The 16,132-nt window shown below is 46.0% G+C and overlaps 1 protein-coding gene across 1 annotated transcript in view; it reads right to left on the minus strand.

The window, feature by feature from the left end:
- Positions 1–4,744: 4,744 nt before the first annotated feature.
- LOC108940048 (protein kinase C alpha type) overlaps positions 4,745–16,132 on the minus strand; it is a 146,209-nt gene continuing 134,821 nt past the window's right edge. The window contains exons 16-17 of the mRNA XM_018761858.2: positions 15,929–16,069; positions 4,745–8,003 (exon numbers count right to left, since the gene is read on the minus strand). Coding sequence (XP_018617374.1) covers positions 7,839–8,003; positions 15,929–16,069 — 306 coding nt within the window. The 3' untranslated portion in view covers positions 4,745–7,838. The remainder of the gene's footprint in view (positions 8,004–15,928; positions 16,070–16,132) is intronic.

Consider the following 16,132-nt stretch of genomic DNA (forward strand, 5'->3'; position numbering starts at 1 on the left):
GAGTCTGTAGCTGCTTGTCCTGAGTGGCGTCACGGCAACCCTAACCCAGCAACACAGGGCGCAAGGCTGGAGGGGGAGGGGACACACCAAGGACAGGATGCCAGTCCATCGCAGGGCACCCCAAGCAGGACTCGAACCCCAGACCAAGGACACACCCAGAACAGGACCCAGCCAAACCTGCTGCGCCACCACAATGCAACACGCTTTCTGAAAATAACTGTAACTGTAATAACGCTGATGATGGATGTGATTATGAGGGAATTTGATCACGGAGGTATAATGTGAAATGTTTTTTTTCCAGATTAATTCCTGACTTCCCCCTCAGACACTACACCACCTACAGCAGTCAGTTGAATTATTTACATGCATCTGCTCTATTACGTTATTCTGTTATGCATAATTCAGAGATGTTTCCTTTAACTGGGCAGCACGGTGGTGCAGCAGGTTGTGCTGATGCATCGTCACAGCTCTTGGCCTGTGGCTTCGGATGTGGGTTTGCATCTGACTTATTCTGTGTGGAATTTGCGTGTTTTTCCTGTCTTTGAGCGAGTTTATTCACACTAAATTTCCCGTATTGTGTGTATGTGCGTGTCTAGCTTTGAAGTGTGAGTAGTTAGATAATTGTAAGTAACTTCAAACAGTACATCAAGCGCTGTAAGTTATTTTTTGCATAAAACTGTCAACTTGATAACGTGACTTGATGAGAACGGTGGGGTAGGACTTGATAACTGTCTTTGGTTGCCATGTCAAAAAATGTACAAAAAAAGTAAAGAATTAATTTATTCGTTTAACCTTTACCGGGGGGGGGGTGTGGTGATGCAGCAAGCTTGGCTGGGGTCTGCTGTGTGGTAGGTCTGGGGTTCGAGTCCTGATTGGGGTTCCTTGCGATGGACTGGTGTCCTGTCCTGGGTGTGTCCCCTCCCCCTCTGGCCTTGCGCCCTGTGTTGTCGGGTTAGGCTCTGATTCGCTGCGACCCCACACGGGCCAAGTGGTTTCAGACCGTGTGTGTGTGTAATACAGGAGACATTAAGCTGTCTTTCGTTCACACAAGCCTTACTGCCTCAATATTTGTGTACCGTGCTAATATTTTTGGTCCCCCCTCCCCCCAACTACCTGTAGGTAGATACAAATGTTTGAATTGCTCCCATTTCCTAATTTAAGTGCACTACATTTCTTCCACCTGCAGTAATATAGATGAATGATATTTTATAGCTTTTTTTCATGTAAAAAATATACATTGAGAAGGCAGGAAGAGTTACTGGAAGCTTTTTTTGTTTGGGGGGAAATCCCAAAAGAGCAAAGCAATTTTTTTTTCCCACGTTTAATTCATTGTAAAACTAATTTTAAAGTAAAATGATAAACTGCTTTTTAAACATTTGCATCTTTACTGCAGCAGGAGGATGTGGAGACCTTCTGCTGTTAATTGCTCTGGTGCTGCATGGCTGGGCCTCCTCAATTGGATTAAAGTGGGCGTGACAGCAGAAGTGAAGGTTGCACCAATAATAGGATGAGATTTTGATTTAGAAATATTCACGGGCTTCGGAACGATGCATCTCTAATGAGATTATCAGGCCTTGGAGGTGATTAGGAGTGGGAATGCCCAGCTGAGTTGCGGGTGATGTAGCCTCAGTTCATCACTTTTCACTGTCCTCCCTTTAAGGTGATTCTTTAACTCTGAGAAAGTCGGTGTGTATTAGCCTGTGTTTTGGGTGCGTTTAGGTACGGAGAAGCACCTCATGTGCAGGGCACCGCTAATTCCACAGACACGTTTGAGACACACATTGAGAACAGCCCTGAAGGCTGCACCATCATTACTGCCAATATTGTCCAGTTAGAAGGGTAGCACAGTGGCACAGCAGGTAGCACTGGTGCCGTGGGTTTGAGACACAGGTTTGGAATCAGCCATGTCCGCGTGCAGTTTACATGTTCCCTTCATGTTCTTAGAAAGTGGGAAAACGTGCTTCCTCCGGGTGCTCTTGTTTCCTTTCATAGTCCGCAGATGCGTTTCCGGTGAATCGCGGACTCTAAATTGCGCTAAGTGTGCGCACGACTTTGTGAGCGAATGAGTATGTGTGCGTATGTGTGACTGCCATGCGATGGACTGGCATCTTGTCCAGGGTGTGCCCTGCTTTATGCTCTGTGCTTCCAGGGTAGGCTCAAGACCACCACAGCCAAGCGTTTGTTGATGGATGGATGGATGGATTTTCCAGGTGATGTTGTTCTACCTCCAGAAAGGAGCTTTGGGTTTGTATGAACAGCACTGCAAATGTTGACATGCTGAGGAGCATCCTGGACATTAGAGACAGAGCAGCAGGTGAGGATCCCCAAGGGGGCAGAAAATACACACACACACACTTTTTCCATCAAAACAGAGAAAGCAGAGCGGAGTACAGGCTGACCTTTCACTTCTTCCATAAAGTGCACTCTTATGGCCAAGCTGGAAGGAGGGGAAAAACAGGAGACGTGACACTTCTCTGGTGCTCTGGGAACTACTTGCATGATGAGCGGATCCTTATATTCCACTAGCAGGGCAACGCGGGACACTCGGGGAGCAGCGCAGCTTGCCGTGTGTGACTGAGGCCTGTGGGTTCTGATCCGCTGTGACAGCTCCAGCCATTACACCAGCACCTTCTCGGAGCACTAGCCGTACCCAGCCGGGCCAGCGAGAGTGCCTTTGAAATGATTGACATGCAGAGCTCTCCTACACATACGCACAATCGCACATACCGCGGTGCGGTAATATGTGCGTTTACATTGCTTAATGTGATTACGAGACGGCGCGTCTCCACACTGCAAGTCCTGGACCAGTACGTTCAGCGCTAATGGAATTTATCGTATCGACGAAGAATCGGAGGCAGTTCTTGCTGTTGAGACTGCTTCCCACATCTCACCGCGTTGCTCTCGCTCTCCTGAGGACAGTGGTTGGAAACAGCCTGTCCTCGGAAAAGTAATCAGTAGTCGGGGATGGGGCCGTGCCTCGACGCTGCGTGGGATAAAATTAAAACGAAAAAGAGCTTCCAAACAGTTCACGCATTAATTTAGCTCAAACCCCAGCGATGAAATATTTAGGTCTGCAATTTCACGCTTCTTTTGATCGTCAAACTTTTACCGTGCAAGGCACCTGGCGAATGCTCTCATGTAAACCACATGCCTGGCGTTGCACCTGTGTTCATTAAGCAACTAACGTGTAAAATGCAGCTTAATTAAGAGGGACAGTAGTGGAGGATTTAAATGTCATACCTTTATTTGTAAACAGTACCCTTCATTCTACAATTGAGAGGAAACAGCGTAACATGCAAGACAAAGAATTGGGGAGATAACAGAATTAAATGGTAATAGCAATAATAATAATAATAATAATAATACAGAGGATTATTGACAACAGTGTGACAGAGAAGAACAACTGCTTAAGTATTTATTTGCAGAGTTAAGTGGACAACATGCACTGCAAGAAATGTTACTTTTAACTTCTATCTTTGACAGCATCTTTCTACTGCGGGAGGCCAATCTCAGAGAAGCGGGGCGGTCAGCGAGCACCTGGTGCCTGCAGTCTGTCTGATTTCGCTCTCTGCTTCAGCAGGTAAATTTCGCCTGACCTGCTGTGCCTGCCCACCCAGGGAGCCTTCTGTGACACCGCAAGGGGTGTAGCTTGCCAGCGTTTGCACGGGATGGACACCGTGGGCACGGAGAGACGTTCCTCTCTGTGTTGCTGGCTTGCATCTTGATTGGGACCAGACAAAGGTCTCTTTGCCATTGTGTGTGTATGTGTGCCTGTGCGTGTTTTGGGGGTGAAAGGAGATGTGAAGGTGGATCTATTCCAGCAGAAAAAACGGCTAGAAGGGGGCTCGGCCCCAGGTGACCCCACGGTTCTCTCAGTGACCCCAAAGCTGATGGCATGTTGTCCAACACTCTCGGAACGCTCCTCCACCTGCTGGCTGCAATGCAGTGCAGCTGCAGAGAAGGGCTTCCTCCTTCTTCATGCCCTACTGTTGTCCAGTAAACATGATTACAACCAAATCTTTTAGGAAAGGATCTCCTTTACCGGCACCCTTTATCAAACATAAAAAAATAAAACCTTTGTATTAATATCTTCTTAATTTAAATGGAAGAAAGCAGTAACTTGATAAGAATTTATTTTTAAAATACTTGAGGTTAACATCTAGAAAGATCATTAATTTCTCAGGATGATGCCCATACATTTGACAGAGTAGCAAGGTATCTGACATAATATTAGTAAAACACATTTTGAAAACTACATAGCAAAGTACTGCAATACAGCCTTGCCTCTGAACAGAAAGGTGAGCAAAGCTGTCATTTCCACTTAAAGCCGTAAACCTCACCTGCCTGAAGGGGAGATGAGGATGAAAATGTGGAAGGTGGCACATGATGCGGGCTGTACTTTTTTTAAACCGATAAAGTGCTCATCCAATCACCTCTACCAATGAGACCCTCTACAAACTAACAACACAGTTAAGGAAAGGAGACATGTAATTTAACAATTTACAGATTGCTAAGAAGTAAGGTAGAGTTATACATGACCCTTACCTGAGTTTTTATATGTGCAGTATAGTGAGTAAGAATAATCACTTATTACAAGGTATTTTCTTTGACTTGGTTTAGGATTGAGAGGAATCAACGTGCATCACTGCCAAATACAAGATATTACTTCTCTTGCAGTTTAGAGATAAACTGTTATGTACGAAGGGGAAATGCTTTGTGTCCGTGGACGTGAGAGGGCGATCCGATGGTATGAAATAAGGCAATCTGCATATGATTGATCGGTGTTCTATGTGAGAACAAATCACCAGTAATATTCAGACAATCCCACCTTTTTCAAACATTTCTTACGATAAAAAACTCCACACAAGTAGATCATATCACAGCAACTCTATGAAAAGATGTAGGTGGAAACCATTGATGCAAAGAGTACAATCATGAATCAATGACATAAACCAAATTTTTACATATGCATCTACCTTTCATTTGAAAGGTTACAAAGGATTAAAGCAGAACATCTGTAAAGGAAGGCCCTATTCGTTCGACCCAACAGGGCCTTCAAGCGGGTGAGATGAGAAACAAGGAGAAGTGACTTCCTGTGAAACCGACATACCAATCTGACCAGAGTGACCACCTTGAAAACTTTGGCGGAACAGGCTGGACCACACATGGGAAGGGGAGAAGGTAAGAAGATAAGATATGGTAGTCACTCAAAGGATGGCTTTAACAGACACTGACAAGGTTTGGAGCCTGGAGGCTGACAGATTCCTCCTGAGAGGGGTGTGGTGGAAAGGGCAGCTCATTTCATCAGAGGATGTTGGTCATAGGGTGCAGGGACAGCGGTACGACTCGCAGGGTGGCTGGCGAACAGTAATCCCACTGGAGCTGCTCACAAACGCACGCTAACAAAACCCTGAAGTGTGTCCGGCGCGAGCGGCTGGAGATAGCTTGGCCTTCAGCTTCGAGTGGCCCGACAATCGACAGCAACGCACAATAACTGCCGTTACGCTGCATTGCTAGGAAGCGTTTGGAGTTTCACAGAGAGACAAACGAGTCTTCCTACATTCGCTTGGACACTCAAGCTACTCAGAGCGGTCAGTGCGGCAGTCTATTTCTAGTGCAAGACTGCTCTCAAGGGTTCTATGTGTTACAGAATTGGCACAGACGTAGGCTGAGAGGTTAGAACAAAACTCGCATTTAACAGAAAAACAGAAGGGAAATACAGCTTCCCATTAATAGTTGATACCAGATTCAAGACATGGATGATTCTTTACGTCTCTTCTGAAATTTCGTTGTGTCACGGGCAGTGAAATACACGGAAAGGAAGGCGCAACCAAAAGGGTAGACAAGGATGAAGAGCGCACCAAAGCGGCGAGGAGAGTCTCGCTCGGAACGATGTGCTAGTTCCATGCTTTAAGACCTGGCGTCGACATACCATGCGACGCTCGTTGCTACTCACATGCATTTGTTTTCCTGTCGCTGCATGCAGACCAGGAGGGCGAAGCGCAGCGGCGGCACCAGCCAAAGCACGCGTTCGGACAACTCGCACACGGCTACCAAATCCAGATACGTCCGGACAACATCGAAAAAAGAGCATTTGATAAATCTGCAAAACTTAGGTCCCCGTAGACATTCTACATAGTTTAGTCATAACAAAGCTACTCAAGACTTTTACCCAATTTTTACAAAGAGATCTCCTTTTGGATCATTTTTACATGTTTAAGTATGTAATGTAATAAAAGCACATTCACTTCTTGGTATAAAAACTGCAAATCTTTGAAATGACATCTTAATATTTACAAAATAGTAAATACTCCAGAGCGTACTAATGGTACACATGTGATAAGTGGTCAAAACAGCCGTGATAGCACATTAAAAATAATGGACTTATAATTTAAATACTAATTAAATGAATCTCCAAGTTCATACTGAAGCAAATAAAATTTATATCACATAGGATTTAGTAATATAATACTCTCTTTTAAACTTTATATAATGGGATGATGTCAATGTCTAAGGAACTAGAAGGAGCTACAATGCCACGGTACATATGCAAACAATGCCCCCTTCTATTCGGTAAATTTAAATGCAGCTTTCCAGGAAAACATCAACCACAGTTTCTTATATTTTCATAAAGTAATTATATATTATATGTTATACAGTATTTTTATCCACTAACAGAATTTTACATGGTAAATGTGATGACATGACAGTATTCAAGTGCCATTGTTTCTGTATATTCTATTAAGGGTTAGGGTTATATCATACTAGGAAAAATATAATAATTTGGTTATGCTAGCAAACCCCCCCCCCCCAAAGTGAAAACGAGAGCTACTAGAAAGGTCTGTATGAGAAAGTACTTTACTATGCTCACGACGGAATGTTTACAGGAACACGGTTTACGATTTTGTCTTTTTCAGTCTCAGTCAGTAGGGGCTGATGACGCACACGGTGAACATGACGTTACCTGGGTTTGGACATTACTACGTCGACAGAGGACCGCCACCTCCAGCCATTGGCGTTCCTCTATGCAGGTGCACATCACTGATCAATTGCCACAAGTCCATTTTTGGCACACCTCGGACAAAAACGCTGTCCTAGGCATCGCTCTTTCCTTACGGGACATACATTTTAGGGACAACTGATTTTGCTGTAGGAGAGAGGCGTCCCGTACTTTGACAGATATGAATAGCAAATAATGAACCCCACGCCTTCGTGGGCAGCGGCCCTTTGACAGCTTGGGTGGGGCAGTTACTATGTTCACAAAGCAAGCCGGGGAGAAACACACACGCACACATCTACCGCGCCTGATACACCTCTGCCACACAGAGATACTCAACAGGACCAGATGCAGGAAGCTCAAATTATCACCGAACAGGAGGAGTCACACAGACACCTCACTGAATCGCCCCCGACGGGATCTGAACAAAAGGATCTACAGACTTCTTCATCCGTGCCGCGTTGTCATGGTTACAGTTGTTTTCAGTACACAGAAAGCATCGCAAGCTTAACCCAGGCATCTCAAGCAGTTCTCAGTGGCTAGAAATGGTTTCTTCCAAACACAATACAATTCTCGGGTGAATTATCTTTGTAACTTTTTGCTGTTCGATTCTAACAATGCAAATTTCAGATACCTGTTCTAGAACTAATGCAAAGGAGGTGTGAAAACTGTGGACTCTTTTCTTCCTTTGATATGTTATCAGACTGACATTATTGTACACAACAGGAAAATGCTAAACTGACACACGTATTGTTTTAACGTCAAGGGGTTGGGGGAGCTGCGGGTCATTTCATTGAGCTGGCGGCTATTCCAGCGCACGTGTCCAACCCGTCCTTCTGCTTCATACCATGCTGTGCCGGGAGGGATGCATGAACTGGCTGTTGATGAAGGAGAAGCCAGCAAACTCAGTCTGGTCGATGTTGGCGATGACAAGCTGATCCGGGGGCGTCAGCATGGGTTGGGTGCGCGTGAAGAACTTGTCAAAGTTCTCTGCTCCTTTGCCACACTGCGAGGGAAGACGTGACAAACGTTACAACGCGTGGATCACACTGTCTCACAAGCAACAACGAGAAAGTGAGTACAGGGATGCGTTCAAGCCTTTTAAAATGCCTTCCACTGAGTCCTGTTTAATGGACACTTAAAACATTAAAATAGGAACGGAGAAAATGTTTCGCTGCTCCAGCCGAGGACCTTTGACCTTCATACGAAATTCAACAACGTTTAGGTTCGTTTAAATCATTTCCGCATTTCATTCAGAACCTAAAAGACGACGGATGGTCATGCAATGTTTCCGTGAACACCCATTTAGTGGCCTATAAAATAAATCATGGCATTTGATTTAAAGTTTTATGCTGTCTCGTGAAGCGTGAACAATACATACTATCAGCGCATCGGATTTCACGCTCTAGATGAATTTCACCTGGATGAAATACATTTGCACTTGGCTTTAAAAGCACTGGCACAGCTGCTGGAAAACAGAACTCATTTAAATGAGATGTGGACTCACTCGCTGCAGATGAACATCACACCTCTTCCAGACTCCACAGTTTGTTTACCAGACCTACTGCTGTTTCTAGGTCAGAGCGACAATTTGATGCTTTGCAGCTAGACCACAGACTGATCTTTAATTAAAATGTTAAAATGAACTATTACATTCACTATATGATGACACTCTTAACACAAAGTTACATACGACTAATTACATCTTTACAACAAGCTGAAAAAAAGAAAAATCCAAGAAACTTTTAAAATTAGTGTAGACAATGAAGTAAAACAGAAGTTAAGGAAAGGGAAAAAGCTAGGAATGATATAATATGGGTAGAACAAATGTAATAATGCTAGTTTAAAGAAAAGAGTCCTAAAATGGGGTTATATAAACATTTGCATTTACATTTATTCATTTAGCAGACGCTTTTGTCCAAAGCTACATACAACTCAGTAAAAGTACAACTTATGCATTAAGATAAAGAGACATAGTTGCAGACGTGTGACTCAAGTAAACCTAGCTTGTTACCTACCACTTGCTGCACCGAGGTTCATCGCTCGAGTAGGTGGAGCAGGTGCTTAAGACACAGTATAGACAAATCCTGATAGCCTCCTACCAATTTTTCTTTCTTTCTTTTTTTTTTTTTTTTTTTTTTTTTAAATGAACAAGCAAAAACACTGCCAGAGTAGTGGCTGAATAAAGGCTTTATCTGGTGATGCTCATGAAGATACGGTGCATGAACATTTACACCGTACATGAGCTGGAGAGATCTTGGGCGAAATGGGTCCGGAAAAGGTGAGTTTTCAGACCCTTCTTGAATGTAGACAGAGTTTCCGCAGATCTGAGTGAAAGGGGAAGGTCGTTCCCGGGACCGCCAAGCGAGCAGAAGTAGACGAGCGAAGGGGTCTAGCTGGGGTGTAGCGATTGATCAAGACCTGTAAATAGCTGGGAGCGGTTCCATTGATGCATTTGTAGACAATAACCAGGGTCTTGAATTTGATTCGGGCGGCTATACGAAGCCAGTGCAGAGAATTCAGTGACATCCCTTTGAGGAGAACAAGAACCAGACAACTTCGCACAGCAATATAAACAAATCCACTTGTCTGCCACGTTAATCGCGTGGCTCGACACGCTCAGAAAATGAACCGAAAAATAAAACTGCGGGAAGGCGATCGGGGTTAGTCTATCCTGAGTTTCGTGCAGCTGCTCGAGCGATGAACGTCGGCGCATAAAGTGGAAAGGAACGAACTAGGTTTACTTGAGAATCACACGCCTGCAACTACGTTTCTCTTTTTCCTAATGTCATGTACAAATTGTATTTCTCTGAGATGTACGTCGCTTTGGAGAAAAGCATCTGCTAAATGAATAAATGTAAACACCGAAACAAGAACTGGGCATAAAAGTTGAGAGGCCCGCTTTCTGAACGCTTCAGCCGAGTTTGTTACACGACAGTAAGAGTGTCTTCGGGGTGGGAACTGATACAGCACACGAAAAAAGTGTTTTTAGGCTTATTTATAGGGTACTTGAGAGTGCAGCGCTAACACGTGCTTCCATCACGGTAATGTCACCGAATGCGTTAAGAAAGCTCACAAGCGCAGGATTCGCCGTGTAAAGCCGAAGCGCCTCGGGTCCGTCAAAGTCCCGTTTGATGGGAACGGGCCGCGCTCCGCCATCCGCGCTCCGCCATCCGCGCTCGACCCCTCTAATCTGCCAATCCGCGGAAGGCCGTAGCAGGGCTCTGGATGCTCGGCACGAATGCGAGCTCTGCGTATCGGAGAACGGCTTGAGGGGAGCGCGGGGAATGCAATATTTGCTGACACCCTTTCCCTTACGCATAAATTTTTAAAGGTCTGCGGATGAAAATATCTCAACCTGACGACGGTAACGTCATCATTCACACTGGTAACACCTCATATATCACTCGGAGCGCGCTGAGCTTTGATTATTTGGCCATTTTTTGAAAGAATTTCCCACGGGAATACTTCAGGGATACCTTAATATGTTAGCTCTGCTCGGTCAATTCAATTTCTTTTAATGGCCGATCAATCACGAGCTGCGTATGCCAAACAAACATTGTAACCGGCCTCCCAGCGATCTGTTCCATTTCAGCTGCACTTACCGGCTACGCTACCGCAAAATGAACACGGGACCGCAGAGCACGGAAACGCGTTTCCGATGGAAAACGTGCGACGTAGAAAGGAACATGTCCGCTGGTTATTTATGTAAGTGCAGGGGAAAATTGTTCGGGTCTAGCCTACGATGTCACGGGGTAGAGCTAAAAATAGGCCCAGCTGTCTATCGGCGCTTCCTCTCATTGATGGAAACCTCCATCGATCGGTGCTCCGTGTCTTTGAAGTAATCAGCCCTGGAATAAAGCCGTGTCTCAGGGTGAGGAGGGGGATACGCGGGGGGCACCGTAGCTGTTGGGTGCCGAAGCGGTCCCTCCGTTAGAGCTCCATCCGGTCTCTCGCACGGCTCGCGGCGCAAGGGACGTGTCTGGGAGAAACAGATTTCTAACAAGAACAGCGTTCATGTTCACAGCATGGCTGAGAGTGACATCTGTCACACAAACGCTGTGAGAGGCAATACGGCGCGAAACAGAAACACTGCGCTGCTTGGTTGTCAGTACGAGCTCTACTTGGACACAAACTGGTGTACGTCAGATCTGCGTTTGTCACATTACCTAAACATTTGGCTTTAAATATACAGGGGCTGGGGGGGTGCGGTGGCGCAGTGGGTTGGACCACAGCCCTGCTCTCCGGTGGGTCTGGGGTTCGAGTCCCGCTTGGGGTGCCTTGCGACGGACTGGCGTCCCGTCCTGGGTGTGTCTCCTCCCCCTCCGGCCTTACGCCCTGTGTTATCGGGTAGGCTCCGGTTCCCCGTGACCCCGTATGGGACAAGCGGTTCTGAAAATGTATATAGGGGCCGTACACTTTTCAATGATCGGAAGCTACGAACGCTGTTCTTCCTGTTGACTTTATTTAGCGCGTTACATTTCGTCCTCCCTTCTTTCGCTGGCAAAAACAAATCCATCAGAGAGAGTTTGCGTAGAGATGGCAAGGAAGCGCTGGCACGCGTCGAGCTGTCAGTGTGTGAGATTTGCAGGCCTCTCCACGTGAGCCTGGTTCACAGAGCATTAACACTGTACGATAACACACACACACACACACATGTACGATAAATGCACGAGTGATGCTGCAGTTGCTGCAAGGTCGCTACGGATATTCCAGCCTGTTTCTTTAAGAGTCAGAAGCCTGCATTAGTAATTATAAGGCCCATCTCTCTGGGGACAAAATTTGCAACTCTAATTCTGTGCATATGAGGTGACCCCTGTTTACCAATGCAGCGGATGCAGGACACGTCCAAGGTAAGAGGAGCGCGATGCACCGTAGGACACTCTCCCTGAGTGACAGGAAGGTGACCCCATCTGAGGCATTCCTGAGGGTCATTCACTGCATGCTCCAATGGTCCTCACCATCCCTCTATAGGTGCTGACAAGCCTGCTGGCTGTGAGATTGCAACAAGGTGCTCTGCTCCAAGTCCTTCACGTTTCCTTTTCCATACACACACCGGTCCTGATTGTGCACCCAGCGAGCCCCATGAAATGAAATCCAGGACAATATTGAACTGTGAAAGGCTAGAGACTAGTAAGAACATTTAAAATTCATATTTGCTTATTATTATTTATAGTTCCTCCATGAGGAAGAAGCATATGAAGATGGACGAAAAGCCACAGGGCAGCAGGGTTCGTGGCTGGCTGCTTCAGGGAGGTCAGCTACTCCTGGGATGAGGAAGTGCACTAATCCAAAGTCCCTACAGGGTCCTCGCAGCAGGCGGAAGAGCTGTCCCGTACCTCTATGCCTTTGCGTACCTCAGAGGGACAGTGGTGACGTTCTGCGTATGCTCTGTGCACCGTGAGGCTCCAAGCTCAAAAGTCAGGGAGGAAGAACTCTGATAAAACACACACCACTGCACACGAAACCCGGAGAGGTGGTGCTGAGATGGACGTTGAGAACCTCATCCTGGCACGGAAAATTAAGAAGGGTAAACAACTGCGCTGAATTGAGAAATTCACCTTGTGTTTCATCATTTTCACAGCACCTGCATTTCTGTGATGACTGAAAACAATCCGTTAAAAGTCCTGATGGATTGTGGGAAAAGCATTTGGTGGCTGTTGTCCTACATTCCGGGAGACAGGAGCCAGGTCTGTGGTGCTGGAATGATCCAGCGGGCTCAGGATGCGCGTGCACAGACACGCACTCGTACAAGCTGTGTGTACACGGTCAGCGTACATAGATGTCACTGGTCTCACTTCTAAAAGCTCAGGCATCTCCCCACACATGCAAGAGGGCTGTAGCCCACAGTAAAGTAGGCGTTACAGTAAGCATTATGCAGTGTCCTGAGATTCATTATCCTGAACAATGACAGCTCAGTGTTTTAGGACATGCAAATTAAAGAAGCACTTTGCAGAGCTCCAGTCCACAGTCTGAGCACACCAAGGACAGACCGGACAAAAGAGTGAAAGCAAAGCGTCACACAAGAGCCCTGCATCTATGAGAACTGCTGTAGAAGAGCCGGGAAGACGTATTGACTGATTTCCCAATCAAAACTGTTTACCAATTTTTTTTTTTTTGGTTTCTAGGTCTAAGTGTACCCACACTTTTAGTTAGTGCTGTAACTAAAATGTAAATAAGCTGAATCAAACTGTCAACAAATAAAACGGAGCAATGAGGCCGATTCATCCTTAGTACCCTCCACTTGAGACCGGTCTTGTTTCCGAGGTTGCCATGGCAATTGTTGTTGTTGAGCTCAACTGTGGCTCTCATAAACCCGTGCGTGACCTATCTGAAGTGACAGGAGCACAGGGAGCACAGGGAGCACTAAGACAGGCGCCCTGATGTATGGATCCTCCTTATAGGCTGAGGGAAGTACAGTGCATGTGTGCTAATTGTTGCCTCCCCACAATCCAGTGGCAGCATTGTGTTCGATGCTCAGGGCTACTTGAGCCTATGTATTGATCGCAATTTCACAGCTGTCAGGCGGCTAAAGTGGGGCCTGATGAGGGCTGCAAGCTTTACGGAGCTGAGGATTAACTGGAAGGGGCGAGGGCAGGCAATGGAGTCGGCGATGTCACGACGGATGCAGCGACAGCCGTGCCGATGCATTATAAATGTCACACATCCGCCTTGACGTTAGAGGCCAAAATGCAGGCAATGGACTCGTTTAAGCAGAGATGTAAGGTCACACCAGAGGTAAACTTCACCTGTTGTGGCAGTGTACATGCTGTACACACATACACATGCGCCTGCAATCAGAACGACACACAGCACTGGCCCTTAGAGCAACACCACCGTATGTCATAACTATTAGTGAAGGTGTTTTATAGCAACACAAAAATACATTTCCCGAGAACTTTTGATGACTCGGTAAACGTGGCTAGCTGGAAATATTTTTAATAATTGAAAACATGCCTCTACGGTTAGTCTTCCTGCAGAGCTACAAATCAAGACCACCAGTTTCATTAACTCTCTTGAATTTTTTATGGATAATTTTGCAGAAAATATGGTGTAGGCCATTTTTCTTCTGCAATATTTGTCACAACTCAAAAGCGCATCTTTGCTTTTTTTTTTACATATTTACTCTCAGATGAGGACAAATCTGTATAATGATGCTAACTGCACCCTGATGTACAGCACTCATTTTTTCCTTGTCATCCAAACCAGTATCAAAGCTGACAGCCCACTTTGAAATTCTGCCCCGAAAAAAATTTTAACCAAAAAAAAAAAAAAAAATGTATTTAATGACAGATAATAAGTCGTGCAGAAATGTCAGCCACTATTTGCTGGTCCCCAAGAGTACATCACATGGTGCTGATGTTGAGCCTTGAGAGCCAGCACATAAAAAGAGCGAGAATTTCCAGTGTGAGATTTGACAGGTATGACTATGGCGAAGGAGGTGGAGACCCCTGGAGTGCCTCTGGTTTAATGCACGTGCATCACTGTGTCTCAGCAAGAAGGCATGTTGACTGGAGGGAGGGGAAGCAGGGTGACGGACACACCCTGGGTGGTGTGTGTCAGTCGGTGACTAATGAAAGTGACAGCGCATGACACACACACACACACACACACACACACACACACACAGTATGGGAAATTTAGAGTGATCAATTCACCGGAAACACGTCTGCGAAACACATGATTGTGGGAGAAAACCAGAGCACCCGGTGGAAGCAGAGAGAACTGAAGTGTACAAAAAGGTTTTCTCGACATTGCATCAACAGCAAACGTTTAGGACGCTGCAGAAACTGGACAGCGCATCTCCGAGTCTGCACCCAGCCTTAACTGGTATCGTAACAAAAAGTTGGATTTGATACGTGAGCCCACTTCTTCAAGGCTTACTTTGTGAAGGACAAACACTGACAACCTGGAAAAAACTGGTAAAATCATGTAAAAACAGGTAAAAAAAACAGGATGAAATCAGGTTGTGGTGAGAGTGTAGGTGTGGATATGCAGTGCTATTGGCTCAGAGCACCCTTTGTGTGTATGGTGTGGACCCTACGCTGAGGAAATGGAACCCTGTAGCGTTCTCATCTCAGCCAAATCTTTGGGGAAAATGGTTAAGCGGAGCAATGAGCACATTGCAAAGACCTGCACTTAAACCATACATGTATCCAAAGGCCAAGGAAAGCCCTGCTTGCTGTACCCTTGAGGGAGGCACGAGTTCAGAACGTATCCACCTGTTCAAGCTGAACAAGTGCAAAAGTGGGGACCTATGTACATATTTGCACAAGCACATCAGTAATGGGGAAAAAAAAATGTGCAAACATAATGCTGCGCTTTTGATGCAATAAACAGATTTTAATGTTCCATCAAACAATGATAATGACGGGATCACAAGAGGATCTTCTGTGACTTCTCTGTCTGTGGCATATTTTTTGAAATTGCTTCTGAGCTGTGCACTGGCAGCCAGCAGAATCTGTTCTAATCCACGAAAACTCACAAACGTTACAACGTTAAACGAACGCGTCCGACAGCAAGACGCACGTAGGGCTATGCATTTATTCGACGGCTCTTTGTTTAAACCTCAGTCTCACGTCATTGCCGCTAAAAGGACAGCGGATGTGAAAACAAGCACAGCCGTGTACATGTGACCTTTACTGCGCCAGAGGGATGAACCTGGCACAAACACTGACAAGAGCGACATGGGGAACCTCAGCACATTCAAACAAAATGTATAAAAATGATAAGACCCAGAGCAGGCAAACTTACCTTTTCTGCAAATTGTGCCTATGGTGATTCACTTTTAAATGATGTAATATAGTGTAATTATAGTTTTTTCGCTGTGAAAAAAATGGAGGCTCAGAAGAGGCACAGTACAATAGCAGCCCAAGCTCCTCGTGAGCAGGCGTGATGTCCCCTCGCAGAGCCGGCGTCGTTGAAACTCACCACTTTGGGCTTGAAGGGCGGCTGGATCTCGCGGTTTGCCAGGCGCTCCCAGTCAATGCGGCGGAAGAAAGCGTGCTCCCGGACGTCCCGCTCTCCCTCGGGTCCGCAGCCCAGCCGCTTGGACGGGTGCTTGGTCATCAGCTGGACGGACAAGGTCCGAAAACGTGACGAGCAATGGAAACACCGTGCTGCCGAAGGCAAAGC

This window comes from Scleropages formosus, chromosome 20 (assembly GCF_900964775.1).
Source record: "Scleropages formosus chromosome 20, fSclFor1.1, whole genome shotgun sequence".
In the NCBI taxonomy this organism is placed as follows: Eukaryota; Metazoa; Chordata; class Actinopteri; order Osteoglossiformes; family Osteoglossidae; genus Scleropages; species Scleropages formosus.